The sequence below is a fragment of the Nesoenas mayeri genome (assembly GCF_963082525.1).
Source record: "Nesoenas mayeri genome assembly, chromosome: 16".
Classification (NCBI taxonomy): Eukaryota; Metazoa; Chordata; class Aves; order Columbiformes; family Columbidae; genus Nesoenas; species Nesoenas mayeri.
The window spans coordinates 11,956,606-11,976,520 of NC_137562.1; the positions used below are offsets into that span (position 1 = coordinate 11,956,606).

At 44.5% G+C, this 19,915-nt stretch overlaps 1 protein-coding gene across 3 annotated transcripts in view; it reads left to right on the forward strand.

Annotated features, from left to right (window-relative positions):
• The window catches only part of STK4 (serine/threonine kinase 4), a 42,315-nt gene extending 25,419 nt beyond the window's left edge, over positions 1 to 16,896 (forward strand). For 2 of the 3 annotated variants that reach the window (XM_080354763.1, XM_080354764.1), the window contains one exon: positions 13,386 to 16,560. In XM_080354763.1, the coding sequence (XP_080210889.1) occupies positions 13,386 to 13,544 (159 nt within the window). In that variant the 3' untranslated portion in view covers positions 13,545 to 16,560. Of the gene's footprint in view, positions 1 to 13,385; positions 16,561 to 16,776 lie in introns of those variants that run through there. The other variant, XR_013922917.1, reaches the window with a different exon arrangement.
• The last annotated feature ends 3,019 nt before the right edge of the window (positions 16,897 to 19,915 follow it).

Genomic DNA, 19,915 nt, shown 5'->3' on the forward strand with positions numbered 1-19,915 from the left:
GGATCCAGCCACGGTGGATTTTCGCAACGCTCAGCCTGCCAAAGCTGCGGCCGGTGTCTCGCGGTGCGGTGTCTCGTATCCCCGTTCCGCTTCCCCTGCGCCACTGTACAACTACCACAGTTCACAATGGGCCTCACTCGGCACAGGGTGTTTCTTCTCCCCGCTCAGGGTGCAGAATGGCTGCGCACTGCAACCAGCTGTTTCTTTCGTTGGAAGTGATTTATAGGGAGGAACTGTTAGTGGGCAGGTGATTTATTGCTTATCAATAACAGTAAACACGTTCTGCTTTTCAATGACCCGAGTCTCTAATTTATTGTGTTCTGCCTCTAAAAGTGTCATTTGTCTTGTGAACAGCTTGTTGTCTACCAGTACCTGGAACATTCAATGCCTTTGGTTTCTCTGTACATTCATTTGGAAAGCGTTTATTAGCAGTGCAATACCGATGCTTTATAGCTTTACTATCTTTTGTCCTTCAAAGAGTTCGATCGATTAAAAACTTGGGAGTGTTTTCTGTACCGTTGCAGGCTTTGAGAATGATGACAGGCTGAATAATTGAGTTTCTTTTTGTTGGAACCGGTCTTTGGGTCTTTTCTAGCAGTAGGAAAAAGTCATGGTGAGGGTGCGTGGATAAGGCAGATGCTGGAAGAAAGGTACTTGCATGACATGGGCAAGCTGCTGTTGTGTGACCTTTCGTAGTTTATCGTTTTATGGTGTTTCCTGACTCTGCTGTGATCCTCTGAGCTTTATCTTCTTTTTACTTCTGTCTTTAAAGCAGCTTACTAAAGGTATCAGGTACTGGCCTCTACACTAATCTTTCTGTTCCTCCATTCCCCATCCAAATTACTCAAGCGAATAATCCGAGCTGGTTACTAACACTCCAGAAAGTCTATCTGCTTGGACAGGAGCAAAAGAAGTTTTAGTAGAGTGTGCAGGTTTGCAGGTAATTTAAATGGGACTGTTTGAAAATCAAATAATCTTCAGAGTCCTATTGAAGCATTGTGAAACTTGCAATACATTCTCTTCTAAGATAGCGAATTTCTCTGACCCTTGTGTGACAAAGAAGTTTGATTGTTCCAAAAATTCATTTGAACATGCAGAGTTCTGCATAGAAGAAGAAGTTTGGTTAGAGCTTTTTTCAGTAACGATTTTTCTAAGGCTAAACCAAACACTCTGAGGGAATCTTCAGGGATTTCTCTGTGCACAAGTTTATTCCCTTCATCTATCATGAACTCCCCCTTTTTCCCAAGGGTGGCTGGAGTAAAAATTACCTCTCTGGCACTGGTTTCTTCCAATAGTCTTACTTTGATCATAAAGTGAACTGATTTGGTAGAGCATTCAGCAGTTTGAGAGATCAGCCTGGGTCTGGGATGGCTGACAGGTATCCCTGCCTGGGTCCTATGGAACTCATAGGGAATCGAGTGAACTTGTCTGTGCTGTGCTGAATCGAAAATCAAGCTTTCTTTCCATAGGAGAGCATTAACACCATATTTTTGTGGGGAAAAAACCCCATACTTTAATAACAAGAATATTTTTCTGACAATCGAAGATAGTCCAGAATAGGCAACTATGGTTTTCCAAGCCTGAAATCATACCCCCATTGTATCTCCTGCTAGTTGAGGAACATGTTGAAGTGAAGTGTAGTACCTAGCTGTAATTTGCACTGTGAGGTATGATTTGTAAAGAGACAGGTTTTTGTGATGTTTTATTCATTGGTTTTAAATGTCACCTGCCTTGATTCATAACATTGATGTCTCTGAAACGGTTTTCCTTCTTTTTTTTATTCCTTCAGCCATCTGCCAAGAACATTTAGAGCGCTGCTAATTGTTTGTATTTCTTTTAAGAGTTACCTTTTCAGCATATTGAGTATATTCTTCCCAGCAAATGCTTTTAACTTGTGACATCTTTATTAAGGAAAATCGTTCATTTTGTCACCTTGTAATCAAACATCCAGTCGTTTTAAAAATAAGCCCAGGAAAAGCTTGTTTGTCTCTTTTATTGTTTTTAAATGGTCTCGAGTCTTCTGCGTGCAAATGTTACGGAAGATAATCTGAACCAAACCTCATCGAATTGATGGCTGCTTCAAACCACCCAGGTGATTTACAGAAAGCTCCATATATGTAGGTTTTATAAACCTTTCTAAATTCCCTTTATAACAAAAACAAACAAACAGAGAAAGATACCACATTAAAGAAAAAATAGTTAGCAATCTTTGAAATTGAAAAAGTCAGTTGAGTGGCTTGACTCTTATATCACTTGTGGAAAGAATAGATTTCTTCTCCCATTTGGTAACAAGGTCGTTGCTCACCACCTGCTTTCACTTTGGTGCACACTGACATTGATTGCAAAGCACTTACTGCCACAGCTTGCTGTCAAATTTTCATTTTTTGCTTTATTTTTGTATATAGGAGGCCTTCTGTGACATAAGGCTTTTAAATGCAACTTGCGGTGAGTGGGAAGCAAAATGAGTTGCTGTTGTTTGTGTTGAATGGCTTAGGTCATAGCCCTTAATGAAGACTGAAATAATGTAACCTGGAATCAACTTTATATGAGAGTTTTCAGACTTGTAAATTCAACATCCCTAACTATCTTGGAGGCCCCTTTCCTACCGTAGCGTTTAATCTGCTGAGACATTGACTGAAAGTTTTGTGGATGAACTAAATAACCAACAGAACTTCATGCAGGGATTTGGATCATGGGGTTTGTTTCACTGCTGCTCTGTGTTTAAGGTCAGGCTGCAACGTGCATTTCTGCTTTGGGAGAAAGGGAAGGGGAATTAATAATTGAATGGATGACGTTGGAAAAAATCTCAGAGCATACTGAATTCTTTAGAAAAACCTGTTTGAGCCTTGTTATGCCTTGAGATCCGTTTTCAAGGCCGGGTGTGTTCTTGGCACAGCATCTCCCTTAAAGAAAGAAACTGCTGCTCAAACAAGATCTATTTGAAATGCTTCTAAAATCTTATCGCAACTCAGCTGTCAGAACAAATGTTTATAAAGGGTAATGTAGCTTAAAAAGACAAGCTTGTCCAGGTTTTTCTCATCTGTAGCACAAAGGGCTCCTTTTGGGGACTCTTTGCATCAGGAGCCTAATATAGCTGCTCTAGATTGTCCCTCGGAGGATGGAGTCTGGTCCATAAGGGAAAAGCCTGAGGATAAAGTCTCCACCAGGCCCCTGTGAATACTTTGCAATGGGTAGAGCCTCATCCAGAAAAGTGCCAGAAATTATGGACTGTGGTGGAGGAAAGTTCTCTCATCTCTGACATCTGGACCTGACACATTTGCCTTTGTGCACCCTCTTCTTGTATTCCTATAAACCCTGCAGTTTTACTGCAAAACCTCCAGTTGCTTATTGCCAGTGTTGTTTGGTGTGTGTAATTACGGGGGGTTGTTCTCCCTGCATGACTCACTGTTAGATTTTGCAGGGCGCAGTTTCGTGACATGTGAGGCACCTTGGGGGTCGTGCTCGTGCAGAGAAGGTGCTGGAGGTTGCACTTGACCATGGCCATGGTGTCCTGGGAGGTTTGCTTCGGCTTTTATGTCCATAACCTCGGCAACCAGACGGCTTCAAACCCCAAGCTTTGACCTTCAAGAAAGAGTAGCCTCGTACACAAAGAGCGATGTACTCCAAAAGGAATATTATTCAGAAATGAGGTGCTTAACTCCTTGTTTAGTGACTTGCCATCACACAGGATCGTTATAAATAGATGCCCAAGTACTAGTGAATGCTTAGGAAAAAGAGTTTGGTTTAAAGCAAACAGCATTTTCTGACAGATTGCTTTTCTTAAAATAAGAGACAAAAAAGCCCACGTTGGTCAGCTTTACAGTCGATTTCTGCAGCTAGCTAGATCTCCAAAGTCCAATGGCATGATTTATTTTAGCATGGCCGAAGGTATTTTAGTATTCTTACTTAAGAAAATTAAAGCATAATCACTTAGAGAAGGGAAAAAAAGCCCTTGGCTGTGTTTTTTCCTTAATCAAATCTCTGGCAAGCAAGTGTTTTTTCTAAGCGAGTGATGCTCCTTTTTGGGAGGCTGACCTTTGAGCTTGGTTTCTAATTCAGTTACTGAAAAAAACCCGGTGAGATAACTTGTCTTTGTGGTACAGGATTAGTCAGCCACTTTCGAAGTCCCTACAGGATTTTAAGGTTTGGACTTCTTGAAATTCAGTGCTGCAGAATAACACTGACACAGTTTGTCATTTCCTCCATTTAGATTAAGTGTGTATGGTATTTGGGATGATTTTGGAAGTGAATAACGTTATTCCTACTTATAATTGATACTAAGGCTAAAAAAGGAAATTTAATCTTGGAGCTCAGAAGATTAAAATGCATTGCTCTTTTTAAAAAAACCCTTTATTTTTTTATGACCACTCACATCAACGAGCAGAGCTTTGGATGGGTTTTCTTCCTTAATATAACTTCCGTACAATGCTGAGGGTAATAACAGTGCGCAGTGGTTATATGCTTGTGCTGGCCGTAACACCTAACCTTTCTTGAGCCTTTTAAGGATTACAGTAAGGATTAATAAAGCGCAGTTCTTGGCTAAGAGCAGCTCCGAGATGCCAGCATTATTGATGTGGGTATGGTGTTCCCGCAGCGGTGCAATGTTCTGTGCTCGGTGGGTAACCGCTCAGCGAAATCACTGCAGAGTTACATCTGGGTACCCAGAGGAGCCAGAGAGACCTGGATGTTTGCTACACCACCAAAACTGATGGCCAAACTGGGGATTTTCTGACAAACAGCAAAGCTCCCCCCAGTTCTTCTGGGCTTTGGAGAAATGGGAGAGAAACTTCAAACTGCAGGAAGGGTGCAGAAGTGAAGGTGCCTCTTAGCTGGTGAAGGAGCAGTTGTGTATCTAAAGTGTGTCCATATGTCTGTGGCGGTCACAGGAATTAGCTACTGACAGTGTGCTCGAGGAAGGTCCTTGCTGAGCCAAGCAGGATCAAATGGTATGGCTGTAAATATAGCCTGAAATAAGAGTTATTTGGGTAATAATACTATGGCAGTTCTTGCTGTGGAACAGACAAGTCCTGAGCATGGAGCGGGAATTAATGTGTGTGCACACACAAACTTTCACTCTCACGCAGACCGTTTAGATCCCCTGGAATCAGCAAATCAAACATCAGCTGCGGAACGAGGTGTGACTGGGGAAGTGTGTCGGTACCTTCCCAGCGAGGAGCTCCGGGCTGTTTCGTGGCTGTTGGGCGGGTGAGGTGCAGCAGCAGCGGGGCTGGGAGCGGGGCAGCCCGCAGCTGGGACGTGCTGCTCGGGCTGCCCGGCCATGGGCAGTTTTCATTCGGTCTGACGGGAGTCTGGCCTTGATTTGAATCCTTGGTACAGCATTTCACAGCATCATAGAACCATTTTGGTTGGAAGAGACCCTCAGGATCATCAAGTCCAACTATAAGCTAACTCTAGCACTAAACCATGTCCCTTGGAGCCTCATCTACGTGACTTCTAAAACCCTTCCAGGGATGGCGACTCCAGAACTCCCTGGGCAGCCTGTTCTGCTGCTTCACAACCCTTTCTGGGAAGAAATTTTTCCTGCTGTCCAATCTGAACCTTCACTAGCACAAGTTGAGGCCATTTCTCTTGTCCTACCACTTGTTCCTTGGGAGAAGAGACCAATACCCTCCATGCTACAGGCTCCTTTCAGACAGTTCAGAGATCAGAAGTTCTCCCCTCAGCCTCCTGTTCTCCAGGCTGAACCCCCCAGGTCCCTCAGCCTCATCACTCTTGTGCTCCAGACCCCTCGCCAGAAGCTTGTGTGGATGACACTTGGGTTTTTTTTACTTGTATCATGCTATAGGCGGCTTTTTGCCTCAGTGGCTGCTGGTGGGTGAGACTCCATCGGTGACATGTTGCTGGGAGCTGCAGCTTCTCGAGAAGCCCGTCAGGCCATGATCGTGTGGCAGTTTGGGAGATGCCTTTCCAAGCTGCTAGCGAGGTGCTAAGCTGAGAATAAAGGTGTTGGCAGTGGTCCTTCCTGCAGATAGAGGACAGGGGGAAGCTTCCAGTTTAGACGTGATGTTCACAAAGTGGCCTGGCAGGGAGCAGGGCGGGAAGGGGAATGGCACACATCACCTTTCAGGAGTTCTGTAGCAATAGGATGGACACTGTGGTCTGGTATCATGCACCTTTATTTTAGCCAAATAAGCACCTAGAAAATAACTAACTAGCATTGTAGCAGTAAGATGTTTTACTTTCAGTACCTACAAAACTCTGCATTTGTGAAGGTGAGGTAATGCTAGCCCAGACGGCTCATCTGAGAAGGCTGAGTCTCCTCTGATATAACTCTTCCTTAAATACTTTTTTCCAGTTCAGCTCGGGATCAAATACCGAGTGTGTGTTAGTGTCTGTGTTTCCTCCACAGAAGTGATGTTGTGACTGAACTCTATTTCAGCTGCTCGACTTGCACTGACTTAAGTTGCCTCTCAAGCATACGATGATCTAGTTGAAACTTGAGTGTTATTTCTTTGTGGAAAGTCATCTGCTGTCCCGATGAGGTGGCCTGGAACAGCTGTCTCCAGATGTGCGCTGCTCATGGGTCCCTTCACCTTCTTTGGGCAGTTCCAGATGCAGTGCTCCTTTGACTTGTGCTGGACGCTGCAGCCCGCGGTATGTTTTGCTAGCACATTGCCTAAATAATTAACATGCATTAAAAGCAAAGGCTTGTGCTGCTGAGACTTATTTTTCAAATCCTTTGAAAGATTAATATCTATAGTTTTAATCTTGCATGGAATCCCACAGTTAGTGCATTTCATCCACTGCTTTCGTAACAGCGAGAAACTTCCCTGACATGCTAATGCTAAAAGGGGGGAAAATAAGGATAATTAATGTTTGTTTAGGCACCGAGGTCTGTTGTGATTTGCTGTAGCCCCTCTGTAGAATGGTGGCTTGACAGATTTGTGAAGTTACAGGGACCTGAGAACTGGGATGAAAAGCAGGCGGTAAGTGCCTGTAGGTTCTTAGATTCTTGTACCCCTTGCCTAGGACAAGTTTCAGTGAATAAATAGTTAATGCCTGCTCATACATTACATCGAGGCCTCCTTATGCTAGAAGCATAAATGAGAACAAGGCACTTAATTTTTTAGATCAGTGATTGAAAGTATGCCAAATGGTATTGAGCCAGCATTTCAGGAAAAATGCTGAGGAAAAAAATGGCATCTATTCCAACACCAATTTATATCACCGTTTTCAGACCTAAAGTCTGGAGCACTGCTTAGCATGAGAAATCACCTTCTACATTTAATTTTGGCCAGAGAAATTCACTGCTTTTTTTGCTGGTTTTAAAAAAAAAGTGCATAGTACTATTCAGTGATCTGTTCCCTCAGAGTGTATTTGATACGAGTGTTCGGTTGATACTGTGTTTAACCAGCCTTTCAAGTTACAGAAGGCTAATTCCAGCATAATCTTGGTTCTTAGGCGTGTCGAAGCTCACATTCATGAATCCTTGAGGTGTGACATCTCTCCCCAGGTCGAGGTCTCCTGCAGCACCCCTGCGCTCGCATGCTGAGTTACGCTCCGACCTGGTCGCTACAAATAGTTGCAGCCAGTGGCATCCAGTGGGTGATTGTCTCCCCAAAATAAAACTCTGCTTGAGGAGGTGATAGAAGAAAAGTTGAGGAGGTGAGGTGGATATGCATCAAACCGATCTGCAGGATCCTTCAGAGGAAGAGCAAGCGTGCCCTTGGTTTTGTGGGAAGGGAGGCACCTCGATAGTGTTGCTGATAGCCAGTGTCAAGTGAAGTTTAATTAGTCTCTTCCGTGATGAGCCTTCCTTCCTAAAGGACATCTGAACACTTCATAGGTGGTTTGTAGGAATTCTTCTGTACTTGTGTAGACACTTGTGGTGTTGAGTGTGAGGGGCTCAGCTGTGCTTCCATACAGTTGTTTCCTTTTTTGCTTTGTTTTTCCAAAACATCTAGTAGCCTGTTGCTATATATTACAGTGGGAATATTTTTCACATTCTCTAGCAGCAAATTTCTAATTGGCATTTAATATTTAGCGTAGCTTGTGTGGCTTGGTTTGGATAAAATCCTTTCTCAAGCCCTGTTTAGGTCTTGACTGTCTAAATTCACACAAGTAAATGAGTTGGTTCCCTGTCACTATGATTCAAGATGGTTTGAGTTTCTTTGCAGGGCTTGGATCACTGGGCATGCAGGCAAGAACTGCTAGATTGCAGTGAAAAGCAAAGAAAAGGAAGATATAACAATAAAAACTGTGCTAAATAGGCAATTAATTTGGATTTTTCTTTAGTTCCCATCTAGCTCGTATCTTTTCCGCTAAGAATTTATTTCCCTGTGTAGCGTGGGAAGCTGCAATTTTATTATTTCTGTATTTTAGTCTTCAAACTCCCACTGCCCCTTATGAAGTGCTAATTGCTAAAGCCAGTTTTTCTGAAGGCTATTTAAAACTTCAAAGTTTGCCATCAGGTTGTGTTGAGCAGTAAATGCCACCTGGAATATCTGGGTGAAAGGCAGAGTGATCGCTGCAGCTGGGTGTCCTTTCTGCAAAGTTACAGGTAAAATGGGAGGATATTCAGAACATGCTCCATGTGAGCATGTCGAAGACGTGTTCAGACTCAGAAATTATGGTCGGGGGTATGGCTAGAGGGCTAAGGAAGCCAAAACCAACTTCCTAATTTTATTTATAGGATTCGCCGTAGTACCAAGGCTTGAAAATATCTTCCTTCTGCAAAACTATTCAAATACCGTGGGGAAAATAAGCCCATCTCAGCAATGTCGTATATATTATATTTTTGTTCCAGAAGTCAGGATCTGTCTGCAGCTTTGAAAGACGATGGTAGAATAACCGCATCCCCTCTCTGGAGATGGAAAGCTTCAGGTTTAGCACAGGCTTCAGGACTTCTGACAGAGTATTTAAAAACAAAGCCCAGATAGCATGAAACGTTGCAAAGAAAAGGCTTTGTGCTGAATCTAGGGATCACATCCAGTGTCAGCAAGTAAAAAGAAAGTCGCAGGAGGAACATGTTTTTCACTTGTCCTGAGATAGTATTTTTTGATTCCTGTGCAGCCGGTGAGTTAATGCTCTGCCAAAAGTCTTTGTTGGGGGAGAAATGTGTGAAAGCTGCTGGGCAACAGCTTGTTTCTATTTGATGCTCATAATTCACGCAACAAGAGGGTTTTGATGGCAGTGGTTTTGGTAGCAGAGCACGTAGGAGTGAAAGCTGAGGTGGCTCAGGGATTACTGGACAACACGTATTAGTGTCACTAGTGCAGAGTGGTCCGAGTCAGTGGTGACCTGAGTGTGGTGGGTCCCAAACGGCTCAAGCTACAGACCCTGCTATAGGAAAACCAGGCCTGGCTACCAAGAGAATCATAATAAATCATTGGCATCAGCTTCTAATTCAGAGAGTTTTCACCGTTTGGGTTTTCGTTTGTTTTTCTTGGGAACCAGGAAGGGCTGAGCTAATTCTCTAGGCTTTGTTTTACAGTAGATCTCGTGTGAAATATAAATCTGGAATGATCTGTTTGAAAATCCTGTGGCAGATTTTTAGATTGCTGCTTGCTCAGGACAACACGGCATAGGTATGAATGTCAGACCATGGTGTCTTTGAATATCAAACCTGTGGGAGAGTCTAATATATTTGCAGAGATGCTTTATTTATTCCCCTTTTACTGCTTAGATTCATTTACATTCAGTAGAATATCATGTTACCCAACTGTAACAAATGTAAGTGGCTGCTTTTTTTTCTCCCTGTTTTTAAAATGCTGATTTGAAAGAATGGGAACTCAGCAGCAGTTAGAGGTGAATTTTGGGGAGCAGTTACCTGCAAGTTTGCCAGAGCTGCTGGTGAAGGGATGTCCTGAATAGCTTACAAACCTTCTCCTTGAGGAAGAAATTGTGTGTTAAACGATCCATTCATATTTGTCCGTCATTACTGCATGTGCATGGAAGGCTGTAGGTTATGTCCTTCCGAAGGACGTAATTAGATGTGTCCCACTGAATTATATAGTAGAAACCACCAGCATCGTACAAGACGGTGTTGCTGTCGGTCTCTGTGGCCTGAGGAAGAGCGAACAGCGTGTGTGGCCATGGGCGAGAGGCTTTCGGATGAACACTTGCACCTCTGGTGTTTGTCTTCAGATGGGTGTTTTTACAGAGTGAAGGTCAGCCTCACAACATTAAGTAAAAATACAACTATTAATGGTTAAAAATCAGCTTTCTGCACATGCAGCCTTGATTGAACAGTTTTGCTGTGCTGACACCTCTCCTTGTTGATAGTGACCCACCTTAGAACAAGTATTTTATATCAGTCTTTACTTTTGAAATGAGAATCCTTCCTTTAAAAGTTTGTCTTGGCTATTCCATCACCGTGGACATAAATAAACAGTTTTTACAAAGACACTCAGACCTCTTACAACAGTTGAACTGCTGAGAAGTGAAGAGAGGAATGGGACTGAGCCTGTGGCTAAAACCAGCTCTAATTGCAGCTTTTCAACGCTGAGACTTTACCCTGAGTAAAAGTCTGTCATGAGATGCTCTGTCCTTGTCCTTCTTATTTTGCTTCTGGCATTTTTCTAAGAGAATAATGTCAGTGTCCCAGGAGTCTAACGCTGTGGGGATAGAAATGCTCGAGTTTAAAAGCTTCATTTCTGAGAGAGAGTCCGTCTGTGGCATTGGCTCACAGTGAAATGCCACGCAGCAAAGTGAAATGGAGGCCAGCACATTTGAAACAGTTCTATTTATTTTTCTTTTCTTTAAAGATGTATGTGCAAGTGGAAGGACGAGCTGTGTGATAACCCAGCCCAGGTCCCCGGGCCGGTGTTGTCACCGGCCTGAAGCCCCGTGGGAGCAGAGGGCTCTGCGTGGGCGCTCACCTGCCTTCGTTAGCAATCATTGCCTGTCAGTCTCTCATCTGCTCATCTGTGCTGAGCAGTCACGTTCTGGACCTTTTACTAGACTTGCCCTTTGGTTTCTCAGCCTCTTTTAGGAGCAGCTTGTCATTCAAAGTCACACTGATGTTATTGCAGATGAACACTCTGTAATTAGTTCATCCTCACCGCACACAGCATTGCGCGCAGGATGTTTCTGTCCTCTTAGACTTTTGCACTGTGTCAACTTGTCTTTCTCCCACCATCCTCATTCTGTTTAACCCGTGATCATTCTCCTTAAGTAGCTACTTTGATCTATGTTCTGCATCATGCATGCATACAGGTGACCACTTCCCAGCTTGTTCGCATTAATATCTATCTGTTGGCTTTTGCCCACTCCAGACTTATCTGTACTCCAAGCATCTTCCATACCATTTGTCCTGACAAACACATGGTCCCAAAGCCATTACATCCCCCTTAGCAGAGAGGCTGTGTGTGTCGGTATCCACGGAGGATGTCCCACAGTGCTAGATCATGTTCAAGAAGACCCAAAGCGCAGCATTTTCATTTACTGCCACCTTCTTGGTTTTGGAGACAACGTTGCTGTAAATCAGCTCTGCCCTTTGTTTCCGACTCTGACCATTTGTGTCTGGCTGTAGGCAGCACCCAGCAGTTTGGGAGGATGATGGAGAAGGCTCCATGGGCACCCATGGAAGATTGCAGCCCCAGGCCCATTTCTGACACCTAATAGTTGGCTTAAGTGTGAGTGAGGTGGTTTAAATCTCTTCAAAACTCTCGCCTTGCGCTGGGGACTCTGTGAGAGCTGACAGCCATTTGAGATGATATAGCTGCTCAGTATATGTGTTCAGTACTTGAATTAATGTTTTCTTCCTTTTTGCATTTTTATTTGACTGTTCAATTTGCTGGGCTGTGAGGAAGAGGAATGTTGAATAATTACCTGCTTCATAATAAGCTAGTGTGAAAAGGCAACCGGTGCCATGCATCAACTTAAACTCCTGTCTGGTAAAGTTGCATTAATGTGTGTAAATAATGTATATCTTGGTGGAGGAAGTGCTTTGTCTTTTTAATGAACAGCTGGCTAATGGGAGAGGCAGAAGGACGGTATACCCTTGCTGAAAAGGTTTTGTTTCGCTTGTGCTTGGATTATTAAAGTGGATTGGTGATCTGGTAACTGAAACTAGGAAATACCTTATTTTGCAGAATATGCTAAAGAATTTCAAAAGAGCTTGTGAGAAGTCGGCTAACAGATGACTTTGTGGTTTGGGAACTGGTATGTGTCCACCTCAGGAAGAAGGATCACGGTTTCCTCATTTTAGTGTTCACATACACTTTAAGAACTGACGCGAACTATACAACTGCCATTAAACAGCCAGTAATTCAGTTGTTGCCTTATAACAGGCAGCAAGCGTTTCGCTGTGTGTTTTGCTTCAGAAATGGCTTGAAGAATAACCACAATATCTGACTAATTAACAGCTAAACCAGGACAGCAGCATCGCTTGCGTCTAACTGATGTAATAAAGATAAGTCACTCAGTTATGACATTGCTTGAAAGTCTAAAAATGGACTCGCATGTTTTTAGTATCCATAGCAGGTGGTGCCAATAGCCATTCCTGTCCTGCTGCGGCGGCTGCAGAAGTGTCTCCTGGGGTCGCTTGGTCTCGGATGGAAAAGGGACCAGTGCTTAGGTGAACCTTTGAAGCACTTGAAGTGTCCATATTTTTTAACATTATCCTAAAATCCTATATGTTCCTTAGGTTATAATATTAATATTTTATGTTAAGAGTGTAGCAATGGACAACCTAGGCTGTCCCAGGCCACGCTTGGCATCTCCAATCACAGAATAAAACTTCTCTGTGCCAGTTTTGAGCAAACTGGCACGCACCAGAGAAGCAATTAAACAAAGGGCATGCAGACAGGGAATTCCGTGAAGGGAAGCTTGTCCAGACTAGCCTGACATCTTCGCGTGTACAGTAAAATACAAATTGTACTTGCATATTATATCAGTGTGAGGCTGACCTAAAGCGACCTGTTGTGTGTGTGCTGGGATTTCCAACTAGGAGTCTGAATTCCTCACCACGACTGAGGTTCAACCTGATTGTACATAAGTATTTGTTTTCTCTCTGTTCCTATCTGTGTCCCTTTGTCACTGAGCAGATGAAGTTTAGTTGCAAGGAAAGGGCTGGGGGACAGCACTTCACTTCTGCTCCATCTCAATACAGTATTTCTGTCCCTGAGCCTGCAAAATGAAATGTTAGAAAAACAACTCAGTAAAGGAAGCGTTTTGCTGGTTGATTTCTACACTCACACTGTCCCTAAATAGAGCATGTGCTGTATCGGTGAAATGAGCGCAAGCAGCCCGGTGTCCTGTGCGTCACGCCGGTCTCATTGAGAGCAGCAGCCTGAGCAGAACGTTTCCACCTTCTCCTGCCAGCAGACGCCTTGTGACCGTCAGATGGGCAGCAAAATCCCTGTAGTCGTGTGGCTGGTGGCTGTACTGATGCCCATGTCTGTTCTTTGTCTCCCTGCTAGCTGAAGACTTGGAGTGTGGACGAGCTGCAGAGGAGGCTCTCAGCCCTGGACCCCATGATGGAGCAGGAGATTGAAGAAATCCGCCAGAAGTACCAGTCCAAGCGGCAGCCGATCCTCGACGCCATCGAAGCCAAGAAGCGCCGGCAGCAGAACTTCTGAGCCACCAGCAGAATATTCTTCCATCCTCAAACAATCAGCTCCTTGCTTTTATGACTACTAAACAGATTGATTTCTATTGAAATATGCTAGCAAAATAGAGGGCAATACTTCTGCTCATTTATTTTTCCACAGCACCTTTGTGAACTCAGGAATGCCGTTAAGTGGAAAATCCTGATGGTATGTTTTAATGTTAGACATATATTTAAAACATTATTCCGAAGGAGTTTTGTTACTGTTTTTAGGGGCATTGTTTTTAAATCAGAGGAACAGGTAGAAATAGACTGGTGAAAGCTGGCTTACTCTCTTTTCAACTGAACTTTCAGTAGTCCCATTTTGTTGTAAGTTAATATGGATTGTGCTATTTAACGGCTGCATCTTTTATGTGTTTTGTTCTTCTTTGTGAATGCACAGACTCAGTTCGAAGCTGGTAACTGTTTCTTTCTACTGTTACGGTACTGATGAGTTTTAGGTCACTGAAGATAGCAGGTAAGAACATGTACAAACCGTTCCAGCCTTTTGAAAGAAACTTAAATCTCATCTTTTAAAAAGCCTGTAATAAGCCCCATGCCTTACACTGTGTGCTTTAAGCAAATGTGGTTTCTTCAAAACCTCAGTTTTGTCCTCTTTTTGTGTTCTTTGTGAATGAATACGAGTAGATAAAGCATGTTGTGCCTCCATCAGAAATTACATTCTGCAACTTAAAATCCACACTTACTTAAAACCAAAAGCCAACCAATGGTCTGATTCCCCTTTGTCCATCTGTTTGGGAATCTCCTTCAGGGAGAACCTGCTGACGATGGAGTGCTGGGAGAAGGCAGCAGGATTTGAATGGGTGGAAGTTGTGTGAACCTCTCTCAGGAATTAGGTACTTCTGCTGCATGTGAAGGGACTTAAAATAACCTCCACAGTTTGTGAAGTATTTTATAGGCTTCATTTCAGATCTTTGGATGCTTGAAAAAAACTTAATTTCACAATCCTTCACATTTCTGCAAGGATTGGCACATCAGAAAAGTTGAACTGAAAGTAAAGTCTTTGATGAAGTAGCACAGATGTGCATTTATGGTGGTGAAGCAAAGGTGGAATTGATGTGTATGAGAAGACAATTACCGATGTCCTACTGGAAGAGATTCAGTCTCTCCCGGTTCCTCTGGATGCTCTTGTGTTCTTTCTTTACATTCCCCTGCCATTCCTGCCCTGCAGAGCTCAATCGAGGCAAATGCCCCAGCGTGTACAATCGCTGTGAGGACGGTGCAATGAACTCACACCGGTGGAGTGGAGAGTCAAACAGAAGAAGCAAAGAGCCCAGTTGTGGGGCAGAGACCAAGTGTTGCCTCTGCCCCACGGGCTGGGACGGCAGAGTTACGTAGTTTTAGTTATATCTAGCGTATGATGAAAGCTTTGGATAGAGCACGTGTTTCTGCCCATTTGTTTTTATTTTACTCTGATACAGGGAACAGTTTCCATGTCGTTCTTCTGAAATAGGCCTTGGTACATCACCTCCATGATTAAACTGAATAGCAGTGTCTCCTGAACTGAATGCTGGTAGAGAGGTGAAGTGTTCATTTCACGCCTCCGTAGGCTGTGATTTCCCCTTGGAGCTGACGCTTGGCCACTGTTAACAAGTGAACTCCATTGCTGGGAAAGGAACCAAGCCATCCCTACCCCCTCTGCAGATCTGGTTGCATCGGTTTGTCTGGGTTCGATACCAGTGCATGTGGGACATCACCAAACCAGCTGTCCCGCTGGGAAAAGGGAGGCAGCGGCAGTGGATTAGTGTGCGGAAGTCAGAGCACAGCCCAGGATAACCAGCCATCTGACAGCCTCACGTGTTGGGAAAGTCTTGAATTAGAAAAACCAAGTAATTAAAAGTTTTGTCGTTGTTGTTAATGGATTAAAATCCCTTAGTCTGGATTCTAATGAGGTCTAGAGAAGGGTTGTATGAACATCGGGGCTCGTCTGAAATCTGTGCAATACGTTTTGCCCTAAACGTGCATTTATTGTGGGCAATGTTAGTGAGCGTCCTTTGCATCAAAGAAACTCCCACAACTCAGGAGGCGGTTCTGTGGTCGAGTCCTGGATCCTGTAGTGGTCCCTGGGCTGGATGTGGCCCGACACCTGGTGTGACAGACATGGCTGTGACATGGCAAACACTGCGCTGCTCGTGGGTTGTGGAGTGAGCAGATCCTGCCGGGAGTAGTTTTACCTCTGCACTGTGTAGGTGACTTTCTAGTGATCGGAGGGCATTAGAAAACCCACATTTTAAGTGAAACACCCCAGGGTGGTGTCTCTTTACAGAATATGCAACCTGTAACTGCTGTAAGTGAATGTAAGCACTCTTGAAATACTCTGCTTTGCTGATGTGATTGTCTTAAAATACAGCAAGTGAACCAAAATAAGTAAAACTGGTCCAATGGCTTAACTGTCTCTGGACATTTCTTAAATGCTTGCAGTGGCTGAGACTTAATTATGTTTCTTGCACTTGGAGCGCTAATGCAGAGGAATTATTTTCTCCTTCACTGGTTTTCAATCTGTTAGGGAAAATAATTCCTTGTCCGGTTCCTGTGTAGAGCTGGGAGCACAGCACCTGCTCATGTGCCATAGAGGAAAGCTGTTTGACCACGTTTTTAAGCAAAAAGCTTGCTTAATGGTGAAGCTGCATTTGTGTGCTCCTCGGGTCCACCCGCATTGCTGAAAGTGTTCTGGACAAACCCTTATCTGTTCTGCTGAAACTCAGAGATCCTGATGACGTCAGTCATGTGAGACTTAAAAATGTGAAGTTTGTAGCTTTAACTTTTTTGTAACAAAGAAATTAGCAACACTGGCATAAAGTGCTGACTTGAAATGCTATTTTGTAAGATCTGGCTGTTTGTATATAATAGCATTGGGTCATTAGTTTGTATATGTATGAAATAGTAACTTTTATTGCATTCCTCTGAGTTTGATACAGGAGATTTTGTTTGATCTTTCTCAATTATCTTGCCTTACTTGTTCAAAGGGGCAAATAAACTGTCCTTACGTGAAAGCATCAGTGTCACGACTCATTTATGCATTAAAATACTCTGGTGTACTATTGCTTATCAGGACAAGTTTTAACGTGACATGCGCTTAGTCAAGAAACATTATGCAAAACTCTGGAGGAACATGCGAGCTTTAATAAACACAAGCAGTAAACATGTCAAATACGTTTTTGAACAGGTGGTTCTTTAGCCTTAAAATGTTACTCATTTTGCAGCTTGCGGAGAGTTGCTGCAGCTCAGGGGCAGCTCCGTGTTCTCTGAGGTGGTTCAGGAGGACATGGAGAAGCCCAGGCCGTTGAGGAGGACATGGTGAAGCCCACGCCATTCAGGAGGACATGGAGAAGCCCAGGCCGTTCAGGAGGACATGGAGAAGCCCAGGCCATTCAGGAGGACGCAGTGAAGCCCAGGCCGTTCAGGAGGACGCGGTGAAGCCCAGGCGGTTTCCAGGCAGTTTCCCCACACCAGGGAGCGTTGGCAGCTCTTGCTGGAGCTGCAATCACCCAGGAGGTTCGTTTGCCCTGCGGGCTGCTCCGGCAGATGGGGAGGTGACTGTGCTGTACATCTCGCTCTGCTCTGGTATTTCACACTGCAGCAGTTGCAATCAGGTTTGAGACTGGGTACATATCAATTTATCCACCTTCCTACACAGCAGGTGAGGCTAGAGGCTCGCTCGCCTAATTCTGGCTGACTTGCTGCACTTTCAGCTTTCTAGCTCGGAAAAAGCTGAAGCTGACAGTGAGTGGGTGCCGCCTTCCACGGGTGAACTGTTGGCTTCTACATGGTTTCCCTGAGCAGTTACTAAATCTGTCCTGAAGGGATGACTAACCGAGGCAGAGACAGAATTCATTCAGGAGTCAGCTTTGGTTAGCAATCGTGCAAGAGACAAAATAGATCTGAGCTTCTGAATGTTCGGGAGGAGCGTGGAAATCAAAGGGAAGGACACTGCAGGCATTTCTAGTAACTGGGAAAGCCTGGAGCTCTTGCGTGTTCTCAGCAGCGTTACTGGGGTATTGTGGAGCCCAGCATGGAGGGAGAGTTGTGTTCCCAGCACAGCAGCCACATAAATATGAATTGCATCTGACTTAAAGAAACCAACAACTGAGCAGTAGCTGGTGCTGATGTTCAGCCAGGTTCTTCCCCACTGTGGGGGAGATGTCAGGTTCCCATGAAGCTGCAGCACGAGCAGTTTTTCTTCTCCCGTAGTGACTGTCAGCACTAAGGTACAGATGTTGCTGTGCTAGTGTCCTTTATGCCCAGCTCCTCTTCCCTACACCCTCATTCTGTCCCATTTCCTCCTGTCCACAGGCCAGAAGAGCCTGGGCATGTGCTGAGATAAATTCTTTGAGTGTTGGCTGACAGCCCTGACTTCAGAGTTGACAGTTTTTCACTGCATTAATCACTCTGGCAAAATTTTAAAGAGTCAAACCAGGAAAACACCCATCAGCTCTTTCCAGACTGGAAATGACTTAATTGTCCTTTAATTTAAGAGTCCAGGAAGACAGCCAAGTTGTTCAAAAAACTTTTAAACAATTCAATTCCATCTATGAAGCACAGTCTGTTCTGCTCCCCTCTACCTTGTTGCCGTTAAAATCGATACAGTGCTGGATGTGGAGAGAGCCCAGAGTCTCTGAATCCCATCCGGGGTGGCTGCAGCAGCAGAAAATATACATATATATATACATATATATATACTCGTACCTCTGCACCATCAGCAGATGGCTGAGCTGTGGGGCAGCCTTTCCTCACCCCGAGAAGCTCACAAGCTCTGGACCATCACTCATTGACTGTAGAGGGGATGATCATGAAACGACGGTATGGGGTGTTTTTCCCCGGCTGGTGGTGACCGTGCCCTGCTGGTGCTTTGCTTCCCCGCACACCTGACCTGTGTTTTGTTCTCCTGAAGTTGTGTGACCTGTCTAGGCATATTTGGTTAACTTAATTCCACCCTTTCAAAGCTATTTATTTAGCTATCTCAAATGCTTCGAATGAAAGCCTTGAGTTTATATGGCTTTTACAACTAAGTTAATAGCTATGGTTCAGATAAAGACTAAAGCAAACCCATGAGTATATACAGACCTGGGGGTTTTCATACTACCAGGACAAGGTATTTTAATTTTATTAAAGATAATAAATGACTGCACCGTTTGCCTTTACCAGTTTTCATACGTAGTTCAGCAAATACAGGAATTACACGGAATGCTGATTGAACAGGCACCTGCTCAAGCAGTCAGCTCTGGTTTGTGACTCCCTGAACCGAGATCAGCTGGGCTGCAGGAGCCAACGAGCAGGAGAGACCCCAGACACGCTGCTCCCGAGGAGCCTGTTCTTCCCACTGACCCAGCTCTGCAGCGTCTCCTGGTTTTCCCATAACCAGCCCAGGGCACAGACCCTGCTCAGGGTCATTGTGGTTCTTGAAACTTGGAAGTTTTAAATAAAAGTAATGAAGTTTACTTTGTGGAGCAGAGTTGTCTAATTCCCCGCTGCATGAAATAGCTTAATAAGGTCACTCCTTAATCATCGTTCCCTGGAGGCAAGAGTCACTCTTTCATCAATCATTTTGTGTGTGGAGAGCAGCTTTTGTAGAAAGAGCCTGATAAAGTGCTTAATTGATTTACCCACTGTACCCAATGAAAATGCAGTCACTCTTGGGAAAACTGATTAGGGATTAGCAAAAGTACAAGAATTTCCTACTTGCCTTAGAAACAGCAAGTTAAACCAGTCCTGGCAACCCATGGCTGCGCAGAAGCGTCTTGCTGAGGCGAACGTGGGCTGTGATCACCCACTCCTGGTGCTGGGCACCTTCCTGCACCCAGTTCCCGGCTCTGCAGAGCTCGAGCTGCACAGCAGTGGGAGGATTTTCCCAGCGCAGTTACTCATAGCCACGCAAATCCCGGTGTCTTCACGGAGAGCAGGAGGCTAAAAAAAGAAAACGTCTTTTGTGGCTTTCCCAAAGCCCAGCCTGGAGCTTGGGCACGCCGGCCCCGCTCCGAGGGCAGCTGCTGTTTGCAGAGGGGCTGCCTTGCTTTTAACGCCACGTTAGGGGAGCTTTTGCCTCAGAAAGATTAGCAGCATGTGGGGTTTTTTTAATGGAAAACTATCGAAGGAATAAAGAGTAAACTCTATTTTTATTCCTCCCCTCCTATCACATCTAGCAGAGGAATGCACTCCGTGCAGGGAGAGCAGCAGTTCGTCCTGCCCTCCCCACCCAGCCCCCTGCAGTGAGCAGCCCAGAGACACCCTGGTCATCTCAGAGCATCAGAGAGGCCACTTACAGCATCAGAATGAGCTCAGCCTCTTGTGCTGCCTTCAGGTTATAGGAGGATAAATCCCGGGCAGCATCAGAGCACAAACTAC